Source organism: Bos indicus, chromosome 16 (assembly GCF_029378745.1).
Source record: "Bos indicus isolate NIAB-ARS_2022 breed Sahiwal x Tharparkar chromosome 16, NIAB-ARS_B.indTharparkar_mat_pri_1.0, whole genome shotgun sequence".
Taxonomy (NCBI): Eukaryota; Metazoa; Chordata; class Mammalia; order Artiodactyla; family Bovidae; genus Bos; species Bos indicus.
Genome location: NC_091775.1, coordinates 68782212 through 68803510, shown reverse-complemented (window position 1 = coordinate 68803510; position 21299 = coordinate 68782212). Strand labels below are relative to the sequence as shown.

General features: G+C 38.9%; 1 protein-coding gene across 2 annotated transcripts in view; it reads right to left on the bottom strand.

Annotated features, from left to right (window-relative positions):
* PLA2G4A (phospholipase A2 group IVA) overlaps positions 1–21299 on the bottom strand; it is a 174294-nt gene that overhangs the window by 83888 nt on the left and 69107 nt on the right. For both annotated transcript variants that reach the window (XM_019976850.2, XM_070768581.1), the window contains exons 4-6: positions 16007–16155; positions 14817–14930; positions 100–137 (exon numbers count right to left, since the gene is read on the bottom strand). In XM_019976850.2, the coding sequence (XP_019832409.1) occupies positions 100–137; positions 14817–14930; positions 16007–16155 (301 nt within the window). The remainder of the gene's footprint in view (positions 1–99; positions 138–14816; positions 14931–16006; positions 16156–21299) is intronic.

Sequence of the window (21299 nt, the reverse complement as noted above, 5' to 3'; positions counted from 1 at the left end):
CTGTCAGAATTACTTTGCATATTAAAAGCATAATGTTGAACAATTAAAATCTGTGGATCACTCACAATATTTTCCATCCAATGAAATAAATGCACTTACCAAACTTCAAGAGACATTTCCAGAATCATTTCAGTGACCTAGAACAGATAAATTAGTCAGTTAGGTCATAAAATGGATGTGTGTTATTTATAATGCAAACAAAGTCAAAATAGTTTTTGAGTGACAGATGACTTTTAACCTAAAACTGTATTAAAAATAAAAGTACCATAGCTCTATTAAGATCCTAAATTACAGGTGTATTTCAATAAATAATTTCTTGCTGTTTTTTTGATGAGATAAGCCTACTTTATAATCATTTTTTCCTTTTCCTTTTTGGCTGTGCCATGGGGTATGTGGGATCACAGTTCCCTGAACAGGGATCCACCCCACTGTAGGGCATGAACCCTCGTCCCTACAGTGGAAGGGCAGGGTCTTCACCACTGGACCACCAGAGAAGTCTTATACATGATTTTAACAAGCATAAGAATTGCCTTGATAGAGTTGTTATCCTCTTTCATCAAAAAAAGCAGTGCATTTAAAAATCATTTTTCAAAAATCATAAAAATTTCCTAAGATTTAAAACTACAGAGATGTGTACAATTATTTAGGGGCTATCCCCAGGCCTCAAAATCAGGGGCCAAAATTAAAGAAAATCTGGATGAAAAGTCACATTTGCACATTTGTGACAAATGTATGCTGTAGTAAACCAAAAACAGAATGCCTGTGGGGTGGACAGCAAGACTAGGGGCCAGCCAACTGTGGTCAGTGTAAGCAACATCTGAAATTGGGATGTGGGGCTCAAGTTTTTATTTTTTCAATATTGTGTGAACCAACCAAACTTATGGGAGGACTCAATCCTTCCAACAGGCCGATTTGGGTTTAATGAAGAAAAGAATGACTAACATCCACAGAGAAAAGGGGTATTAGAAAATGTCTTCCCAGAGACTATAAATATATTGCATAGAAAGATCTTCTCAATGTTATCCCTGCCATTAGTGATAAACGATGTAACTTTAGATTGTTACAAGAAGCAAATAAGAAAATGTTTCAAGGTTTGCTGCACAATTGTAAAATGGTGCTATTATTTTTATTACATCAGATACCTTAAGAAAATTGTTTGAATGAATGTGTTGAATACCTTCAAATAGAACAGAACTGGACTGGAATGCAAAAGTAGGAAGTCAAGAAACACCTGGAGTAACAGGCAAATTTGGCCTTGGAATAAGGAATGAGGCAGGGCAAAGACTAATAGAGCTTTGCCAAGAAAATGCATAAAAGAGGGTCATAAAAAACACCCTCTTCCAACAACACAAGAGAAGACTCTACACATGGACATCACCAGATGGTCAACACCAAAATCAGATTGATTATATTCTTTGCAGCCAAAGATGGAGAAGCTATATACAGTCAGCAAAAGCAAGACCAGGAGCTGACTGTGGCTCAGATCATGAACTCCTTATTGCCAAATTCAGACTTAAATTGAAGAAAGTAGGGAAAACCACTAGACCATTCAGGTATGACCTAAATCAAATCCCTTATGATTATACAGTGGAAGTGAGAAATAGATTTAAGGGCCTAGATCTGATAAATAGAGTGCCTGAAGAACTATGGAATGAGGTTCGTGACATTGTACAGGAGACAGGGATCAAGACCATCCCCATGGAAAAGAAATGCAAAAAAGCAAAATGGCTGTCTGGGGAGGCCTTACAAATAGTTGTGAAAAGAAGAGAAGTGAAAAGCAAAGGAGAAAAGGAAAGATATAAGCATCTGAATGCAGAGTTCCAAAGAATAGCAAGGAGAGATAAGAAAGCCTTCTTCAGCGATCAATGCAAAGAAATAGAGGAAAACAACAGAATGGGAAAGACTAGAGATCTCTTCAAGAAAATTAGAGATACCTAGGGAACATTTCATGCAAAGATGGGCTCGATAAAGGACAGAAATGGTATGGACCTAACAGAGGCAGAAGATATTAAGAAGAGATGGCAAGAATACACAGAAGGACTGTACAAAAAAGATCTTCACAACCCAGATAATCACAATGGTGTGATCACTGACCTAGAGCCAGACATCCTGGAAAGTGAAGTCAAGTGGGCCTTGGAAAGCATCACTATGAACAAAGCTAGTGGAGGTGATGGAAGTCCAGTTGAGCTGTTTCAAATCCCGAAGGATGATGCTGTGAAAGTGCTGCACTCAATGTGCCAGCAAATTTGGAAAACTCAGCAGTGGTCACAGGACTGGAAAAGGTCAGTTTTCATTCCAATCCCAAAAAAAGGCAATGCCAAGAATGCTCAAACTACTGCACAATTGCACTCATCTCACATGCTAGTAAAGTAATCCTCAAAATTCTCCAAGCCAGGCTTCAGCAATATGTGAACCGTGAACTTCCTGATGTTCAAGCTGGTTTTAGAAAAGGCAGAGGAACCAGAGATCAAATTGCCAACATCCACTGGATCATGGAAAAAGCAAGAGAGTTCCAGAAAACCATCTATTTCTGCTTTATTGACTATGCCAAAGCCTTTGACTGTGTAGATCACAATCAACTGTGGAAAATTCTGAAAGAGATGGGAATACCAGACCACCTGATCTGCCTCCTGAGAAATTTGTATGCAGGTCAGGAAGCAACAGTTAGAACTGGACATGGAACAACAGACTGGTTCCAAATAGGAAAAGGAGTATGTCAAGGCTGTATATTGTCACCCTGCTTATTTAACTTATATGCAGAGTACATCATGAGAAACGCTGGACTGGAAGAAACACAAGCTGGAATCAAGATTGCCGGGAGAAATATCAGTAACCTCAGATATGCAGATGACACCACCCTTATGGCAGAAAGTGAAGAGGAACTAAAAAGCCTCTTGATGAAAGTGAAAGTAGAGAGTGAAAAAGTTGGCTTAAAGCTCATCATTCAGAAAACAAAGATCATGGCATCTGGTCCTATCACTTCACGGGAAATAGATGGGGAAACAGTGGAAACAGTGTCAGACTTTATTTTGGGGGGCTCCAAAATCACTGCAGATGGTGACTGCAGCCATGAAATTAAAAGACGCTTACTCCTTGGAAGGAAAGTTATGACCAACCTAGATAGCATATTCAAAAGCAGCTGACATTACTTTGCCAACAAAGGTTCGTCTAGTCAAGGCTATGGTTTTTCCTGTGGTCATGTGAAAGTTGGACTGTGAAGAAGGCTGAGGGCTGAAGAATTGATGCTTTTGAACTGTGGTGTTGGAGAAGACTCTTGAGAGTTCCTTGGACTGCAAGGAGATCCAACCAGTCCATTCTGAAGGAGATTAGCCCTGGGATTTCTTTGGAAGGAATGATGCTAAAGCTGAAACTCCAGTACTTTGGCCACATCATGCGAAGAGTTGACTCATTGGAAAAGACTGTGATGCTGGGAGGGATTGGGGGCAAGAGGAGAAGGGGATGACAGAGGATGAGATGGCTGGATGGCATCACTGACTCGATGGACGTGAGTCTGGGTGAACTCAGGGAGTTGGTGATGGACAGGGAGTCCTGGCATGCTGCGATTCATGGGGTCACAAAGAGTCGGACACGACTCAGCAACTGAACTGAACTGAGGATATGCCTCTTAACCTGGGAAGAGGACATTTTTTGAGCCAGCATAAAATGCTGCAGATTATTGACTTTTTTTTTTTTTAGTTTCAGGAGATGGAATAAAACAAACTAGATGGAGCTTTCCAAATGTTAAAATAATCTTATGGGTAATTCTCAGTACTGAATTTTATGAGTAAGAAAAAGGCATGGAAATAAAATCTGTACAAAAAATTGCCTCTCCCACTAGATTGTAAGCTCTGTCTTAAGTAGGTCTCTATTACAAGTTCATTGCACGGTGTTTGGCATACAACATACAATCAATAAGTATCTGTTGAATTACTGTGCATGTGTGTGTGGAAGAGGAGCATATGAGGTATCATTTCCTGTCAAGAAATATTTCATTGCTACTAGAGGAAAAAATCATAGGCTGGTCCCACCCACACAGCAGTTCTCATAAGGAATTCTATGAATATTCAGTATTACTTTGAAGTTGATAAAATAATCAAGAATCCCAGTACAAATGAAATTATTCATGCCTAGATAAATTATAATTCAGTTTTAAGTCAAAAAGGTGATTGGCTTCTAAACAATTTATGTAATTGCTATGCATTCTATCAAGGAAAGCACTGCTCAGACCACATTTCAGCACATTTCCATTTCTACATTTCAAATGGAATCTTTCCCAAAGAGGGGCTTGGAAAACATTTTACACTGAGTGAGGTTACTTTCAAATATTCAGTAAGAAAAACAAGTGGATAAAACACGGTCTGCTTGTTTAAAAAAAAATACATGAAAACTGGTATTAAAATGAGACTAGACTTACTGTTTTTATCTACAAAGGGCAAAAGCCCCAAGAAAGAATGGAAATTAAAAGAACAAGATTACAATATGGAGTTTTCTAACTCATGGAAAAATCCTAAGTTGGAATGGGCTTTCTATTTCAATATGCCACCTCATGACAGAAAGTGGGAAAAAGCTGGCTTCTCAACTGCTCTCAGAAGCTCTCTAAATATTTTACATTTAAAAACATCTGATGTCTGAATATATCTAATGCCTACTTGTCCCAACAATAATAAAAGGAAAATTAACTGCTATGTTTATCATATTTGTTTTCTCCATGAGAATGTCCTTTCTACATCCAAATGCAACCTTTCTTGGCTAAGACACTCGTGATCCTAGACAGACAGATAAGACTCTTCAAATGAAGGCAGGAGGAGAGAAGAGAAGATGTGATTTTTCTGAAATTTGGAGTATTATAGAAGGTGCTGCCATGGTTCTTGTCACATGGATTCAGGTCCTTACTTCCATGTGTTGCCCCAGAGGACCACCCACAACCTGGAGGAAATTTTAAATTCCCCTACTTGATGCTCTATGTTCAGACATGCTATGAAGATGGACATTCACAATCTCTCTGCATCGTTCACCTGGAACGTATCATTACAGATAAAAGAGCCACAAAAATATGTACTTCCTGTGAGGCATTAAACAACTGTTGAAACCTCCTTCCCACACATCACATGAAGCAGTTCTGCATCACCCTCTTCCAGGTTGCTTGCAGTATCAAGGCTACTAAAAGGGAGGTGGTCAAATCTCCCTGGGCTCCTCAATCCCAAAATACACTTAGCCAGGACAATGAGGAGAAGTCCACCTCTTCTAGGAATTACTAATATAAAAAGCAGGCTGTCCTCACTGCATATTCTAGGGATAAACAACAATCTCTTCCTTGAATTTCACAGTGCAAAACAGTTTTCGAGGCTTAAAATGGAAGATGTTCCGTTGGGGCAGGCAGGGTAGGGGAACTATAGGCGAGAAACTATTTTTCTAAAGCCATTTCAGACTTAAAAATAATTTTCAAAGTATCTAACCCACTAATTCTCTTGCAAACTTCTGAGGGTTATTTTGAAATAATAAAGTGAATAAAATCAGCACTGTGCCCAGCATTAAGAAAGTCCTTTAGAATTATTTCCAAAAGATGCACACAGTCAAATAAGTTTTAACTTGAAAATCTATCGTATTAGTAAAGAGCTCTTCAAATATGCCATACCATCACTTATTATAACACTCCAATATTCACAAGCTTTACTTTCAATAAAACTGATTTTGAATTCTGATCCTTCCTAACTCAATTTACCCATTCCCCACTTGTTAGAAACAAAGAGCAGCTTATTACCATATTGACTCAATAATCATTACATCTTTCGGGAGAATTACATGATATTTACCTGACCTATGCAAGATAACAACAAAAAAAATTATATCAACAAATAAGGGTCATTTTTACAAAGAATCGTGTTTACATAAACTGTTACTTCATCCTATGAAGAAGGAATCAGATGTGGATGTAAAAATGTAGGCAATCCAGGTACAGAGGGGAAATTATAATCTCACCAATACAAGTCACATCTAAATAAATTTTGCATGTTTAAAATTGAATGATATGCTGCTAAAATCATCTTTTAAAAATACATATGATTTTTTGATGTCACTGCAAACTAACATTTTTTAATTGAGATGTAATTCCATATACCATTATATTAGTGTCAGGTATATAACAATGATTTGGTGTCTGTATATATTGCCATAGGATCACCACAGTAAGTCTTGCTAACAAATACAGCTTCTTAATAAAATTAAATTTGCATTCACTACCAGGAATCATATAATCTATTACCCAAGAATTCAGGGCAGTTGTACCTCCCAAAATATCCCAGGCAGTCTTAAAAGATTTGAAAGACAAAAAAAAAAAATACACTATTACTTCTGTAGCCATGTTTCACTTTATCACAGAGTTTTCCTGTTTACTTTTGACAACAGTCTCTTTTTCCATAAAGTCCCTTTTTTTTTAACATGGAGATTGGAAATTCAGAAAGAACGGTGTAACCATTAGCTATCATACAATAAATCAGACTTCTTACAGCACTACTATGAAACCAAAATACTACCTCTTTTTCAAATGGGAATGTCTCATGCTCTTAAGTTTTTCTCTTTTTTAAACTTCATTTACTTTCATTATGCTCGTCTGAGCACTTTCCAGGTTTCCTGTATTTCCCACATTCATTTATCCATTCATTCAAAAATGAAAGTATCTGATGCCTGTCAGGTCAGATAAGTAACATTAAACATACTGAAAGTGTTCTAGTCCTTGATGGAACTTCGGTCCAGAAGAGGATCCCAAGGATGCAAGGGCACACTCAGGTGCCCCGAAGTTTAAAAGTTATAAATTGTAGAAGTATCAAAATAGATTCACCTAAGTTTTCACTGCTAGTACGCCAAAATACAAATGCGTTCTCTCATAAAGTCAGGAATTGTTTGACCTATGTCTGAACTCTGCCCTGTGTTAATACAATGGCATTCACATCTTAGCTGAAGATCTCCCAAATTTCTCACAAAATTATATATATCTCTTGCTTTCCCTCCAAAGTCTGCTCTGTCTCATTCACTGTGCTAAATCGTAGTCTTTGCCTTCACATATCAATACATACTTTTCCAATGCAATCATTCTGATACTAACTCACCATCAAAACTACCTTTTCTTAATTTTGTCACTATCTTTTCTATAGGACTGTCTCATTCATTTTCAAGTTGCAATCAGGAAAGCACAATAACCAAAGAAAACATTCAGTCAAAGTTAAGATACCACAGAAACCATGAGATATGGCTATTTTAAAACAATAACACTAACTTCCAAATAAATATGTCCAACTGAAACACCATACAGTAGGAAATCCAAGACTACCTTCCTCAGAGTATTGGCCCAAGATAAAGATTCATCTAGAAAATTTTAAAAAAAGTGTAATTTTTACCCATCTAACTTCAAAACCTTAGTATGTTCATGATTTTATTGAAGTGGGTGATTTTGCTTACATAAAACATATTGAATTCAGAAGAAACCCTATCTTTCCACTTAAAAATGGGATATTGCAACAAATGTCACACTTGATATACAACCAGTCCATTCTAAAGGAGATCAGCCCTGGGATTTCTTTGGAAGGAATGATGCTAAAGCTGAAACTCCAGTACTTTGGCCACCTCACGCGAAGAGATGACTCATTGGAAAAGACTCTGATTCTGGGAGGGATTGGGGGCAGGAGGAAAAGGGGATGACAGAGGATGAGATGGTTGGATGGCATCACCGACTCGATGGACGTGAGTTTGAGTGAACTCCAGGAGATGTGATGGACAGGGAGGCCTGGCGTGCTGTGATTCTTGGGGTCGCAAAGAGTCAGACATGACTGAGTGACTGAACTGAACTGAACTGAACTGAATGGGTGACTAGAGCATTTTTGATTCTGAACTGGGTTGAAACAATGATCACTAAATGTACAGTCTCTACCTGTATATAAAGAAGTTCATTTCGGTCAGTAAGTTCAAATCAGCAAGTGTTAAGAGTTAAGTCAGGTTCATGAAGCACTCAACAAATACTTCAATCCAGCCAGTATAATTATAATGAGAATATTTAATATTTATTTGGTGCTTAGTGAGCCAGGCACTGCTCTAAAACTTTCCATCTATTAACTCATTTAACCATAACCACAACCTTTAGAGGTAGGTACTACATATAACTCTACTTCACAAATAGAAATACACGGCTAAAAGAAAAAAAAAAATTCATCCGACATCACAGAGTGAATAAGTAGCCAAATCATGATTCCAACCCAGACAGCTGTCTGTCTGACTCTGAGCCTAGGGTCTGAGAAGCTGCACGTCTCACCAAGACAACTCTGACTCTCTCCAAACTTATGATTCCAACAAGCACAGCCTAACCCAGATTTTATGAATGTTAGCTGGGAAACAAAACTGTGGGGCTCAAATTAGTTTTCTCCTCAAAAAAAAAAAAAAAAAAAAAGAGAGAGAGCATTATAAAATTGAATTGAATGATAAATCATAGTCTCAGGAAAAGCTGAAAAACTTCCTGCTTTCCAACTTCAGTTGATTCTCACTGTCACTGAGCAATCATTCAATTCCCCTTTTCCTGACACATTAAAGCTAATGCCACATGTATCATTTGCTCATGTCACCCTGTATTCCTCATATCTATACCTGCCACTTTCAACAGAGCTAGTCTGTTAAAGCTATATCAACTTCTGTTTTCAATATCAAACATTCTATATCTCTATGTACCAACTTTTGACTTAGTAATACTTCTGAGGAAAAAGCCAAATCCTGTTTGCTCTAAATTCCCCCATGATCTGGTCAAAAACCTTCCATGACTCACTGATATCAGTAAGATACTACTCGAATTTCAGCATCTCGAATTTGAGCCCTGCTAAGGCTTGATCTCCAGGTACCTATTCTTCCTTCACACATGAATGCTCTGCCCACCCCCACACCCCCACCGGCACTCATCTAGACGCCATTTCCTGAACATGCTTGTCCTTTCTAGTCCTGGAACTATGAGCAAAGGCTCAGGGCTCTTCTCTCCACCAGAATGGCCTTCTGACCTTTCAGTGACCCAACTGCATCCTGCCCTTAAGAGCAAGCCCCCACTACTGACCCACAAGGGTCCACTGTGACCACAGGCCCGTCCTCATTTCCAGCCGGCCACCCTCCCTGCGACTCTTTGTGCTCCAGCCACGCTCTCCCTCTCGCTGTTCTCAAGAAGTCAGGCAAACTTCTGCTTCAAGACCTTCCCACTCCAAGCGCCTTCTGCTTTCAGATAGCATCACAGATGCTATTCTTAGTCACATTTTTGGAACTGCATTTGCAACCCTCTTCACAGACATACGCCTACTCCCCTCTCCTCCTTCCTTGATTTATTTAGCTCTCTGTCCAACATAGGTATCCTTTACTTATTTATCTTACTAGGTATTGGGTTAGGCAAAAAGTTCATTCGGGTTTTCTGTACGCTGTTATGGGACTAACCTAAACAAAATTTTTGGCCAATCCAATAGAATGTGAGTTCCAGGAGGGGAAGGATTCCTGTTTGTTTGTGTATCGCTGAATAAGTAGTACCTAAAGACTGTTCACACAGTAGGTGCTCCATTGTTATTTGCAAAATGTATAAATGGATGAACGATTCCTCCGTATAATTCTCATTGTCTACACTGTCTACATGATTTATTTGGTACTTGCAATTATAATTCATAAATCCTGAACTCTAGTTACTGATGTGCTGAAGTGTGCTTAGGGATTAAACAGGCTGTTGTCTGCAGTCTGTTTTATTTTTTAGTTAGAAATTTATTTATTTTTTAATTGAAGGATAATTGCTTTACAGAACTGTGTTGGCTTCTGCCACACATCAACATGAATCAGCAATAGGTATACATATGTCCCATCCCTCTTGACCTGCAGTTTGTTTTCAAATGCATCAAGATGGAGACTTTCCTGGATGCTCAGTGGTCAGAACACCATAGTTTCACTGCTAAGAGGCTGGATTTGATCCCCAGTCGGGGAACTAAGATCTCACAAGCCTTATTATGGCCACTATATATATATATATATATATATATATATATATATACACACACACATACATACACATACATAAGTATGTATCAAGATGGTTTGATGGATGGACCAGATACAAAAATATGTGAAAAGCAAATAGCATAAAATGTTAATTGTAGAATCCAGGTAGCATTTATATGGGTATCCAATGTAAAAATATTTCAACGTTGCATATGCTTGGAAATTTTGATAAGAAAATTTAAAGAAAACAATAATACCTGTGAAAGGCCTTTTTTGGCTATATAAACTCCACTGCCCACCAACTGTTCTCTATCACACCCCTCTATTTTATTTTCCCCAGAGTATTTATCACTGGCTGATGTTATGTTGATTATCCTTTTGCTTCCTGGTGCCTATTTACTTTTCCCCTCAACATGCAAGCTCCCTGGGAACCATCATTCACCATGTCCTCTGCTGTCTGCCTATCACCTGGAATATTCCCTGGAACACAATCAGTGTTGAACAAATCAATCAGTGAATAGATGTGTCATGAGACTGCTTATTCTATTACTTATCAGCCTACCATGAATGTTTACTCCTTCTCCAAACAGACTATTAGTTCCTTGAAAATGAAATTTTTGATAGCTTTCCTGATATTAAACAAAGTTTAGGTACACTGTAAAGACTCAGATTCTCATATTAAAAAATAAGCTACGGCTAGGTAAATACTTCAAAGATGCCTAAAAAAGATTTTTTTAATTATTACTTTATCATTTCATTAGATATCATTATTGCATTATCATTAGATTTTAATTATTACATTATCATTCTCCATATCTGTAAATGGGAAGCATTGGAAACTTCTGGGTAAAAACAGTCAAATGATAAACAAGACATTCTTTCTAGGGCATAGAAATTCATGAATTAAAAAGTATCTAGAAATAAGTTAATGGAGGGACTTTCCCTGGTGGTCCAGTGGTTGAGACTCGATGCTTCCAATGCAGCAGGTGCAGGCTCCAGCCCTGGACTGGGAAGATTCCATATGCCTCAGAGCAACTAAGCCTATGAGCCACAGCTACTGAGGCTGTGCCATAGAGCCCACGCTCCTAGAGCCCACGCTCAGCAACAAGAGAAGCCCCGACAATGAGAAGCCTGCACATCAGAATTAGAGACTAGCCCCTGCTCGCTGCAACTAGAGAAAAGCTAGCTGGCAGCAACAAAGACCCAGTGCTGCCAAAAATAAATAAATTTTAAGAAATAAATTAATTAATTAAAAAAAAGAACTCTCATTCAGATTGAAACTACAAAGGACTCTTGAGAATGGTGTAATGAAAAAAAAGTTGCTTTGCCAACTGTTTTTTCAAGCACGGTAAAGAAAATAATTATATAAGCTACTCAAAATTCAGGAATGCACAAAGTCTTTTTCAGAGCCCGGCAGCCACACACCTGAGCATAGGAAATGACAGGAGAGGTAATGCATGTTTTCCTACAATTTCCTCTCTTAAAATCAATCTTTGAGTCATAGACTGAAGAGCAGAAAAAAACGTTCCATTTTGGAAAGGCCCATTGTGCTTACAAAGCCCTCAACAAGGGTCTGTTGAGAACTGACCTTAGTAACATGCCCAGGTAATGTTAGCCTTTAACCACCTCTAACTCTCTACCCAGTGCCTCCCAGCATGTACTTGCCAAGCTCTGTAACTTGTCATGCCTCAGCTTGCTTTCTTTTTTCAAGACTCCATGCCTTTGCAGTTTCTACTAGGAACTAGAATGCTCATAACTTCTTCTCTGCCTACTGAAATTCAGCTCTTTTCAAACATTTATATACTGCTTAATAGGCACACTCACATGTATGAGGCACTAAATACTATATGTATGGATGGCTAATCTATGTGAGTATTATATATATTTCTATAATCAATTATTCTTATATATTTTATATGTGGGTTCGATCCCAGGGTTGGGCAGATCCCTTGGAGTAGGAAATGGCCCCTCCCTCCAGTATTCTTGCCTGTAAAATTCCATAGGCAAAGGAGCCTGGTGGGCTACAGTCCATGGGGCCTCAAAGAGTTGGACATGACTGAGCACATTTTAAATGTAATGTTATATACATAATGCATAAACTAATAGATAATCATATTTCATACAAAATTATATAAATATAAGTAATGCTCAAAATTCTCCAAGCCAGGCTTCAGCAATACGTGAACAGTGAACTTCCAGATGTTCAAGCTGGTTTTAGAAAAGGCAGAGGAACCAGAGATCAAATTGCCAACATCCGCTGGATCATCGAAAAAGCAAGAGAGTTTCAGAAAAATATCTATTTCTGTTTTATTGACTATGCCAAAGCCTTTGACTGTGTGGATCACAATAAACTGTGGAAAATTCTGAAAGAGATGGGAATACCAGACCATCTGACCTGTCTCTTGAGAAACCAGTATGCAGGTCAGGAAGCAACAGTTAGAACTGGACATGGAACAACAGACTGGTTCCAAATAGAAAAAGGAGTACATCAAAGCTGTATATTGTCACCCTGCTTATTTAACTTATATGCAGAGTACATTATGAGAAACGCTGGGCTGGAAGAAGCACAAGCTGGAATCAAGATTTCCAGGAGAAATCTCAATAACCTCAGATATGCAGACGACACAATCCTTATGGCAGAAATTGAAGAGGAACTAAGAAGCCTCTTGATGAAAGTGAAGGAGGAGAGTGAAAAAGTTGGCTTAAAGCTCAACATTCAGAAAACTAAGATCATGGCATCTGGTCCCATCACTTCATGGCAAATAGATGGGGAAAGAGTGGAAACAGTGTCAAACTTTTTCGGAGATCCAAAATCACTGCAGATGGTGATTGCAGCCAATTAAAAGATGCTTACTCCTTGGAAGGAAAGTTATGACCAACCTGGATAGGATATTGAAAAGCAGAGACATTACTTTGCCAACTAAGGTCCGTCTAGTCAAGGCTATGGTTTTTCCAGTTGTCATGTATGGATGTGAGAGTTGGACTGTGAAGAAAGCTGAGCACCAAATAATTGATGCTTTTGAACTGTGGTATTGGAGAAGACTCTTGAGAGTCCCTTAGACTGCAAGGAGATCCAACCAGTCCATCCTAAAGGAGATAAGTCCTGGGTGTTCATTAGAAGGACTGATGCTGAAGCTGAAACTCCAATACTTTGGCCACTTCATGCGAAGAGTTGACTTATTGGAAAAGAGTCTGATGCTGGGAGATATTGGGGGCAGGAGGAGAAGGGGACAACAGAGGATGAGATGGCTGGATGGCATCATCGATTTGATGGACATGAGTTTGAGTGAACTCCAGGAGTTGGTGATGGACAGGGAGGCCTGGCTTGCTGTGATTCATGGGGTCACAAAGAGTCAGACACGACTGAGCGACTGAACTGAACTGAATAATTATATCAGAGTATATTTAAATGTAATATGCATTACAATATATTTGCTATATTACATATAAATTATATAGATATATATAAATAGAATTAACTCATTTAATCATAGCGATTCTCCTATGAGATATTATCTCCACTTTGCATGCTCAGTCACTCAGTCATGTCCAACTCTTGAGACCCCATGGACTGTAGCCCACCATGCTCCTCTGGGCATTGAATTTTCCAGGCAAGAATACTGGAGTGGATTGCCATTTCCTCCTCGAGGGATCTCCACTTCACAGGTGAGTAAATCGAGATTCAGAGAAGCTAAGTGATTTTACCAGGATGAAACAGATGGTAAGAAACAAAGGTGGGATTTAAACACCAAACAAGCTGGCTTCAAATGACAAAGTGTTAACAGCTATGTTCACTGTTTGACCTGCTCAAAGTCACCTACTGATACGGATCCACACCTGGCCTCCTCTCATAACACACTCTTTATTCTGTCTTCCCACTGCACCCTGTATATACCTCACTGATACTTTATCTTGCTGTGTGGTGGTTTCTTTTCATCACATATATCTCCCTATACCCATTTGCTTTCCCAACCTCTACCTCACCTCTGCCCCAGATGAAGATAATTGAGGGAAAAGCTTCCTGTATGTTATTCTCCTTTAGATGCCTTGACCACAACACAGTGATGGGTAGACTCCAGTAAACACTTGAAAGAGGAATGAATGAAATAACTTTAAAATGTGGCCAGTGTATCTCTTGGCACTGGACAGAAAACATATAGAAGACATGCTTCCTGGAGCAGCTAAAGGGATCAGTGGGGAGTGTGTGACTGCAGTGCTCATAAGGCACCAGGGTTCCTCTGACTACAAGAACTGATCAGGTAGTCCTCAGGGCTTAAGTCAGTTCTTAGGCATGCATGACCACTATTCTAAATTCCTGGCCTACAGGATGTTAGTTTGAAGAGGTTAAAAGATTCAGTCCCAATGAACAACATGTAATTATCATGGAGGTTCATGAAGAAAGAGATAATTCAGGATGGTAACTGTTAGGAAAGGAGGTAAGATTAAGAGATACGTACATTTAGGTGAGAGGAGAGAGATTTGGAAAATCATTTGAAGGGACAAAAACACTGAGCTGTACCCAACAAGAATAAATTAATGCATTGACACTTTCTGAATCCTGGTCTACCAGTTGCTTACATTTCTCATTGTAAAATGCTTGTTTCCTGTAAAAAGAATCTAATGTTTGCTCAGTGTAAATAATTTTTCTAGAGTTTTATTATTCTCAAAAAAATTATTGAAATCTCAAAAACGCAGCACACCTAAGAAAAAAAGAAAGGAAGGAAGGGAAGGATTTCCAAACATTAAACTCCAACTTTCCAGATTAACTAGACTTTATCTGATATAAGGTTGAAAAATAATTCTGTTGTGTTGCTTACTTGATTGAAAATAAAAGGAACCTGTTTCTTCTCTCCCACTTTCATAGAAGATATGGGAAACGTTGTCGTCCCAAGAGTTTCATCCATAACATAATTGGCATCCATTAAAGTGATCTGTAGAGAGTTAAAAATAGAGCACAGGTATCAAATTTTTCCAGGATCTTTGGAAATTATATCTAAAATCTCCACCACACTTTAAAAAAATGAAAAATTTCAAGTAATATTTAATAGTCATTTGAAATCCTAAATATTCTACTAGTAATAATACTTTGTCTTTTCTGAGTTTCTAACATAATCATTCATGTTTTCACTTTTGTGACTGACCTGTTCATTATCACATTTTGAAAAATGAAATTTCTCCCCTGTCAGAGGAAATGCTATTTTGGAATATGAGAAAGAAGTTAATGTAGAAAACTCATGCAACGGTTGGAAAAGATCTATGTGAACTTATTTTAAAGCTAAGTATTTCAAATTTAAGCTAATAAAGTTAACTTATTTTGACATCCTAATCAATTGGCAATATTTTATCTTTTGTACTCGGATCCTCCCTTTTAAAACAGAAAGAATGTTTTCTCCAAAGTGCAATTGATTGGCATGGTTTAGTCAGTAAATCACTCTGACTCCTGTGACCCCATGGACTGTAGCAAAGTACATGGTGAGGATTAAAGACTCTGCTGCTGCTGCTGCTAAGTCGCCCCAGTCGTGTCCGACTCTGTGCGACCCCATAGACGGAAGCCCACCAGGCTCCCCCGTCCCTGGGATTCTCCAGGCAAGAACACTGGAGTGGGTTGCCATCTCCTTCTCCAATGCATGAAAGTGAAAAGTGAAAAGGAAGTTGCTCAGTCATGTCCCACTCTCAGCGACCCCATGGACTATAGCCTACCAGGCTCCTCCATCCATGGGATCCTCCAGGCAAGAGTACTGGAGTCGGGTGCCATTGCCTTCTCCGATTAAAGACTCTAGCCCCACCTAACTTCTGCATTTGGACACTCACATACCTTGATGTGTAGCAGCTAGAAGCTCATCTACCATATACTGCACAGCTGTATTCCAACTACCTAACCAAGAAGGATGAAGGCAGTGAGAGGAAAAATTTGATGCTTTTAAGCTCAACTTGAAGATAACCGCCCCCCCCCTCCAGTGACTCACTTGACCCCCACTGACCCACTATCCCCCAATGACTCACTTACCTCCAAAATATTTTCCTGATTAGGATCCAAAATAAATTCAAAGGTCTCATTCCACACAGGGTTTATGTCATTATTGAAGTGTCTTGTTCTCTTCCTGCTGTCGGGGGTTGAAGAGATGAAAAGTTCCACATAGGGGTCTGGAGTGTCAACTGTAGACATTAAACACAAGTGAAAAGGAAGCAAAAATGTGATTAAATTCTGATTTGTTTTTATTGACATGTGTTAGGTTATTTTCAATGAATCTACAATTACATATTTGAAATGTCTGAGACCAAATAATATATAATGGAAGAACATTGTAGGTTATATGCTTTCTAAATATTATGCCCCTGTACTTCCTAACAGTCCTTTGAGAGGGAATCATTTATTAGGAGACCTATTTAGAATTCCTCGGACTGCCTAGAGGTCATGGTCACTGCAATCAACATCTCAGTCCAACTGCAGACAATGATTACAATCTCATTTAGCTAACCACAACATAACCTCTACCCCAGGACTACAATGGTGACAAGATTATGAGCTCAGGATCATCATGATTGTTTGTATTAGAAAAATTACCCAACTACGTTATTTGCCAAACCAAATAATGAAGCCAGTGTGACATAAATACTGTTTAAGGTTATAAAGCTGCCTTGGATGGTTGTACAAATTGTACACTGAAAAACTCTAACGGGAGGCATTTACAATAGTAGTCAATACATATTTCTGTATTTATTATGGGGGTACTCAATCAGATGGAAGTGAGTATATCAAGGAAGTGACAGCTTTTTCAGTTGCATGCAAAGACCCACTGAGTCAGGACATGATATGAGTACCATTTTAAACTGAGAGAAATAACTGTAATGAACTGTTTAAATTTCCTCCCTCTCTCTATATATATTTAATAGCTAGGCAACTGACCCTGTGCCTGGAAATATTGATCATTCTCTCTTTAGTGGCTCCTCTGAATCCTCATCTTACACTACTGCACTTTTCTTACAAGACTGTGAACAACGTCTTCAGAATCTAACAACTATCACAATGTTTAAGGTCCCCTAACTTAAGGACTCAACTTTTCTCTTTAACACATCCTTTCCTGTGTGGCCATTATAACTCAAAACCACAAAAACCAGCCATCGAGTGATGACTGACAGGATTTCTGCTGAGCACTTCACACGCGGGAGTCTCATTCTAATCTCACAAAACAGCACTATAAAGTACTTTTAGTGTTGAGGCAACAAGAAATGAGAAGTGTTAATATCACACAGCTAGTAAGTATCAGAGCAAGATGCGACTGCAACGGTCATTCTCTCAATGACATCATGCTCTTAAGTGCTAAAGATGTGATCATAATGGGTGGCTTGCCAAGGAAAGAGGAGCTGGAAAGGAGTTTTGGAGAAGAAGAAGGGAGACAGGAGAAAGGAAAGAGAGGGAGAGTGGAAACAGAGAGGGTAAGGGTGGAAAGAAAGAGACAGAGGTGCAAAAGTTCACACAAAAAAAGATGCAAACATTGAAAACAAAGGAAAAGCAAAAACAATAGTTCTTAAATGACTGGCTTTCAAAGAATAATTTTTGGAATAATTTTTTAAAATATACTTTGTCCTTTTACAATAGTTATGGTCAAATAATGTAATTGATGCCCATCACAGTTCTTCTCTGTGGTTATCAGACTTTTTAAGTGGGCTTTTTGTTTTAACTGTTAAGTTAGAAGATCTACAAAAGAAGAATAAGCATTTGGGATTGTCATTTAGTTAATTTTTCCACTTGAAGTTTATGTATCATTAGTCAAGGGCAACTGAGTCTTAGACTGAGAGTATAAGATAAATGCCTAGGGTTTTGATTAAATACACAAAACTTTGACCCTCATTCCATAAGACCCATAATCAGATCTATAGAGAGAATGGGGATCTGCATTTTTAAACAATTACTCAGTTGATCTGAGGAGATCATGTCTGTTCACACTTTTGATATCTTTCTTTTAGACAGAAGGAAATAGCTAGTTATTTTCATTGAATTTATGTATTTCTTCATATTGAGATATGATTGATATGTAATATTGTGTAAGGTACACAATGTATTGGTTTAGAACATTTATATATAGCAATTTCTAACAACGCTTTTCTCTCTCAACAGGTCAATGGCAGACAAATTAGAAGACTAACAGAAGACTAGGCAGGAAGGATGGCAAGAGAAAATGGGCCAAACAAGAGAAGGACATGCTACAAGGGGATTCAACTCACTCCTCAACCAAGAGATGACTGTTCCTTTTCCTTAACCACGCTTCTGCCATGTCACCAGTGCTCAGGGCTGCAAACCACAAATAAAACTACATATTTAGAATAGCAAGTAGAGGACTTCCTTAGTGGTCCAGTGGTTGAAAATCCACCTACCAATGCAGCGAATACAGGTTTGATCACTGGTCTGTGAAGATTCCACATGCCGTGGGGCAAATAAGCCCATGAACCACAACTCCTGGGCCTGTGTTCTAGAGTCCAGGCGTCATAACTAATGAGTCCGAGAGCCACGATTATTGAAGCCCCTGATCCTAGAGCCTGTGCTCCACAACAAGAGAACCATCTGCAATGGGAATTCCATGCACTGCAATTAGACGGTAGTCCTACTGGCCACGACTAGAGAAAGCCCACGTGCAGCAAAGAAGACCCAGAGCAGCCAAAAATAACTAAATAAAATTATTAGAATCGCATGAGGTGGAAGAGTATAAAGAAAAACACCTTTCCTTTTCTGAGTAGAAGTAAATACATACTCTTAAAGAGAATATGCAATGCCACTTCACATTAAATGTACAAAAACGTAGCCCTTCCTCATCCCGTAAATTTAGTTTTTTGTGGGACTAATGCTCTTTCCCCCCCAACCCGCCCCAAAATATTAGAAATGAAGAAGAGAATGGCAACCCACTCCAGTATTCTTGCCTGGGAAACCTCACGGACAGAGGAGTCTGGCGGGCTACAGTCCCTGGGGGCGTCAAGACTCAGACCCAACTTAGAGACTTAACAACAACAAGAAAATATTGGAAAACAAAAAAACAAGCAAAAGCTAATCTTGGAAAACAAAAAGTATGCCAGGAAGGGGAAGTAAACATGGTATACATCATTCACTCATTCAACAAATATTTGGGTGCCTACTGAACGCCAGGGACTGCCCTTCAAGAAGCGGTTTGAGGGAGTCAAACACGAAGGCGCAGATTTGAAATGTGGAAGTGAGTCAGATGCTAAGAGCCTAATTTTAGAGGCAAGGAAGACAAGCAGATACACTAACCTAGTGACTAGTAACTCAGTCACCCAGGTGGTTACACGCACATAATGTTAAATCGTAGGTGGAGAAATGGCCTTATGAGGTTTGATCTTTATTTGAATCTTTGAAAAAGAGAAGGGACAGGTTTTCTCCAGTCAAATAAGAAAGAAAAAGTAGAAAGTGAAGTTCTTTGTGAGGAACTAGATAGAGGAAGGAAGCAGCAAATTGAAGTGGCATGAATCAACCAGCGATATTACCATCTTCTCATTTTGGACTCTCATTGGGTCATATGCTTTTCCAGATTCTAACTCTTGCAAAATAATTAAGAAATCCCATACAACATGATGCCAGCCCTGTGTTTATATGTCAGAACATGGACAGATTTTTTTTTTTTAATCTTTTGGCCATGCCACATGGCGTGAGGAATTTAGTTCCCCGGTCTGGAAGTGACCCATACCTCTTGCACTGGCAGTGCAGTTTTAACCACTGGACAAGGGAAGTCCAATGGACAGTTTTTAAAAAAGAAAAAATTGAAATCTGGTGCAAAGCTGTCATTTTAGATTCTTATTTTTACTTTTGAATACAGTCAATACTCTAAAAGTTTTTGTCAAGACTGGTGGTTTTTCTAGTTTTGCTTCATTAATAAGACACATCGAAGAGGAGACATCAAAGGTTGCTAGACAGTGGAAAACCACTGACAGCTGCAAACCGTGATACTGCAATCTGCACCATTGCTTATCTCTGCAAGTTAAGAAACAGCTGTATCAGTGGTGGGCAACACAGGATGAAAGGAAGTTTTAAGAAGCTATTTTAAAATTGGATTAAGAGAATTACATATCTCAGCTCACTTTAAAAAAAACATAATCTATAATCTTCATTGGCAGGAAGCTCTGAAAGGGGACATCAGTCCATTTTTGACAGCAAAACGTAGCCCATACTTCAGAGTAATTCCTAGAAATGCATTAAGGGGAGAAAAAGTCAAACACGTGAAAAAAAAAAAAAACTTTATTTCATGCCTTTGTGAATTAATGCCTATCAGATTAACAGGGTGTTGAGCCACTGATTCAGCTTCACCTTGATTAGCTCCAATGAAAGAGGTGGTAAAGATGCAATGCGTGGGCACAGACTTTCTTACATCGTTTCCTTTTGTTTGAATCGTGACTAACAGAAATGTTGGCGGTGTGAGATACAGATCTTTTTTGCTCCCATAAAGATGACATGAAACTACACGCATCAGAAATAACTTCAGAATTCCCGGGTTGTAAAACTTCTCATAAACTTCAGTAGTTGAAGGAGTGCCCGCCTAAAGTCATAACAAGGCCATCTGTCATTTCAGCTTTGTCTGAGTCATATATTATGACTCATCACAGAAGCTGGTGGCAGCTTCCAAACTCCTAGTTTGATCTTAAATATGCTCCATTTGCTTTCTCATATCCACTTTGCTCAGTAGCACCTTAAACCCTTTGCTTCAAATAAAGATGACTCGTGCTGTACTTAGTTGCTTCAGTCATGTCCTACTCTTTGCAATCCCGTGGACTGTAGTCCACCAGGCTCCCCTGTCCATGGGATTTCCCAGGCACGAATACTGGATTTGACTGCCATGCCCTCTTCCAGGGGATCTTCCTGATCTAGGGATCAAACCTGAGTGTCCAGAGTCTCCTGCATTGCAGATGGATTCTTTACTGCTGAGCCACTGGTAAAGCCCAAAGATGCCCCATAATGTTACAATTCATGTGATATACGCAACAAACAAACAAACAAAAAACAAAGGAAAAGTCCCCCCACCAAATCTACAGTAAAATATCCCATTCTGGGGACTTCCCTGGTGGTCCAGTGGTTAAGAATTCACTTTTCAATGCAGAGGACTCAGGTTGGATATCTGGCCAAGGAACTAAGATCCTACATGCCTCTGAGCAACGAAGCCCATGAGCTGCAATTGGAGCCTACACGCCACATCTGAGAGTCTGTGCCCCACAATGAAAGATCCTGCATGATGCAGCAAAAGGGCCAAGTGCTACATCTAAGACCCAAGGCAGCCAGATAAATTAAAAAAAAAAAAACC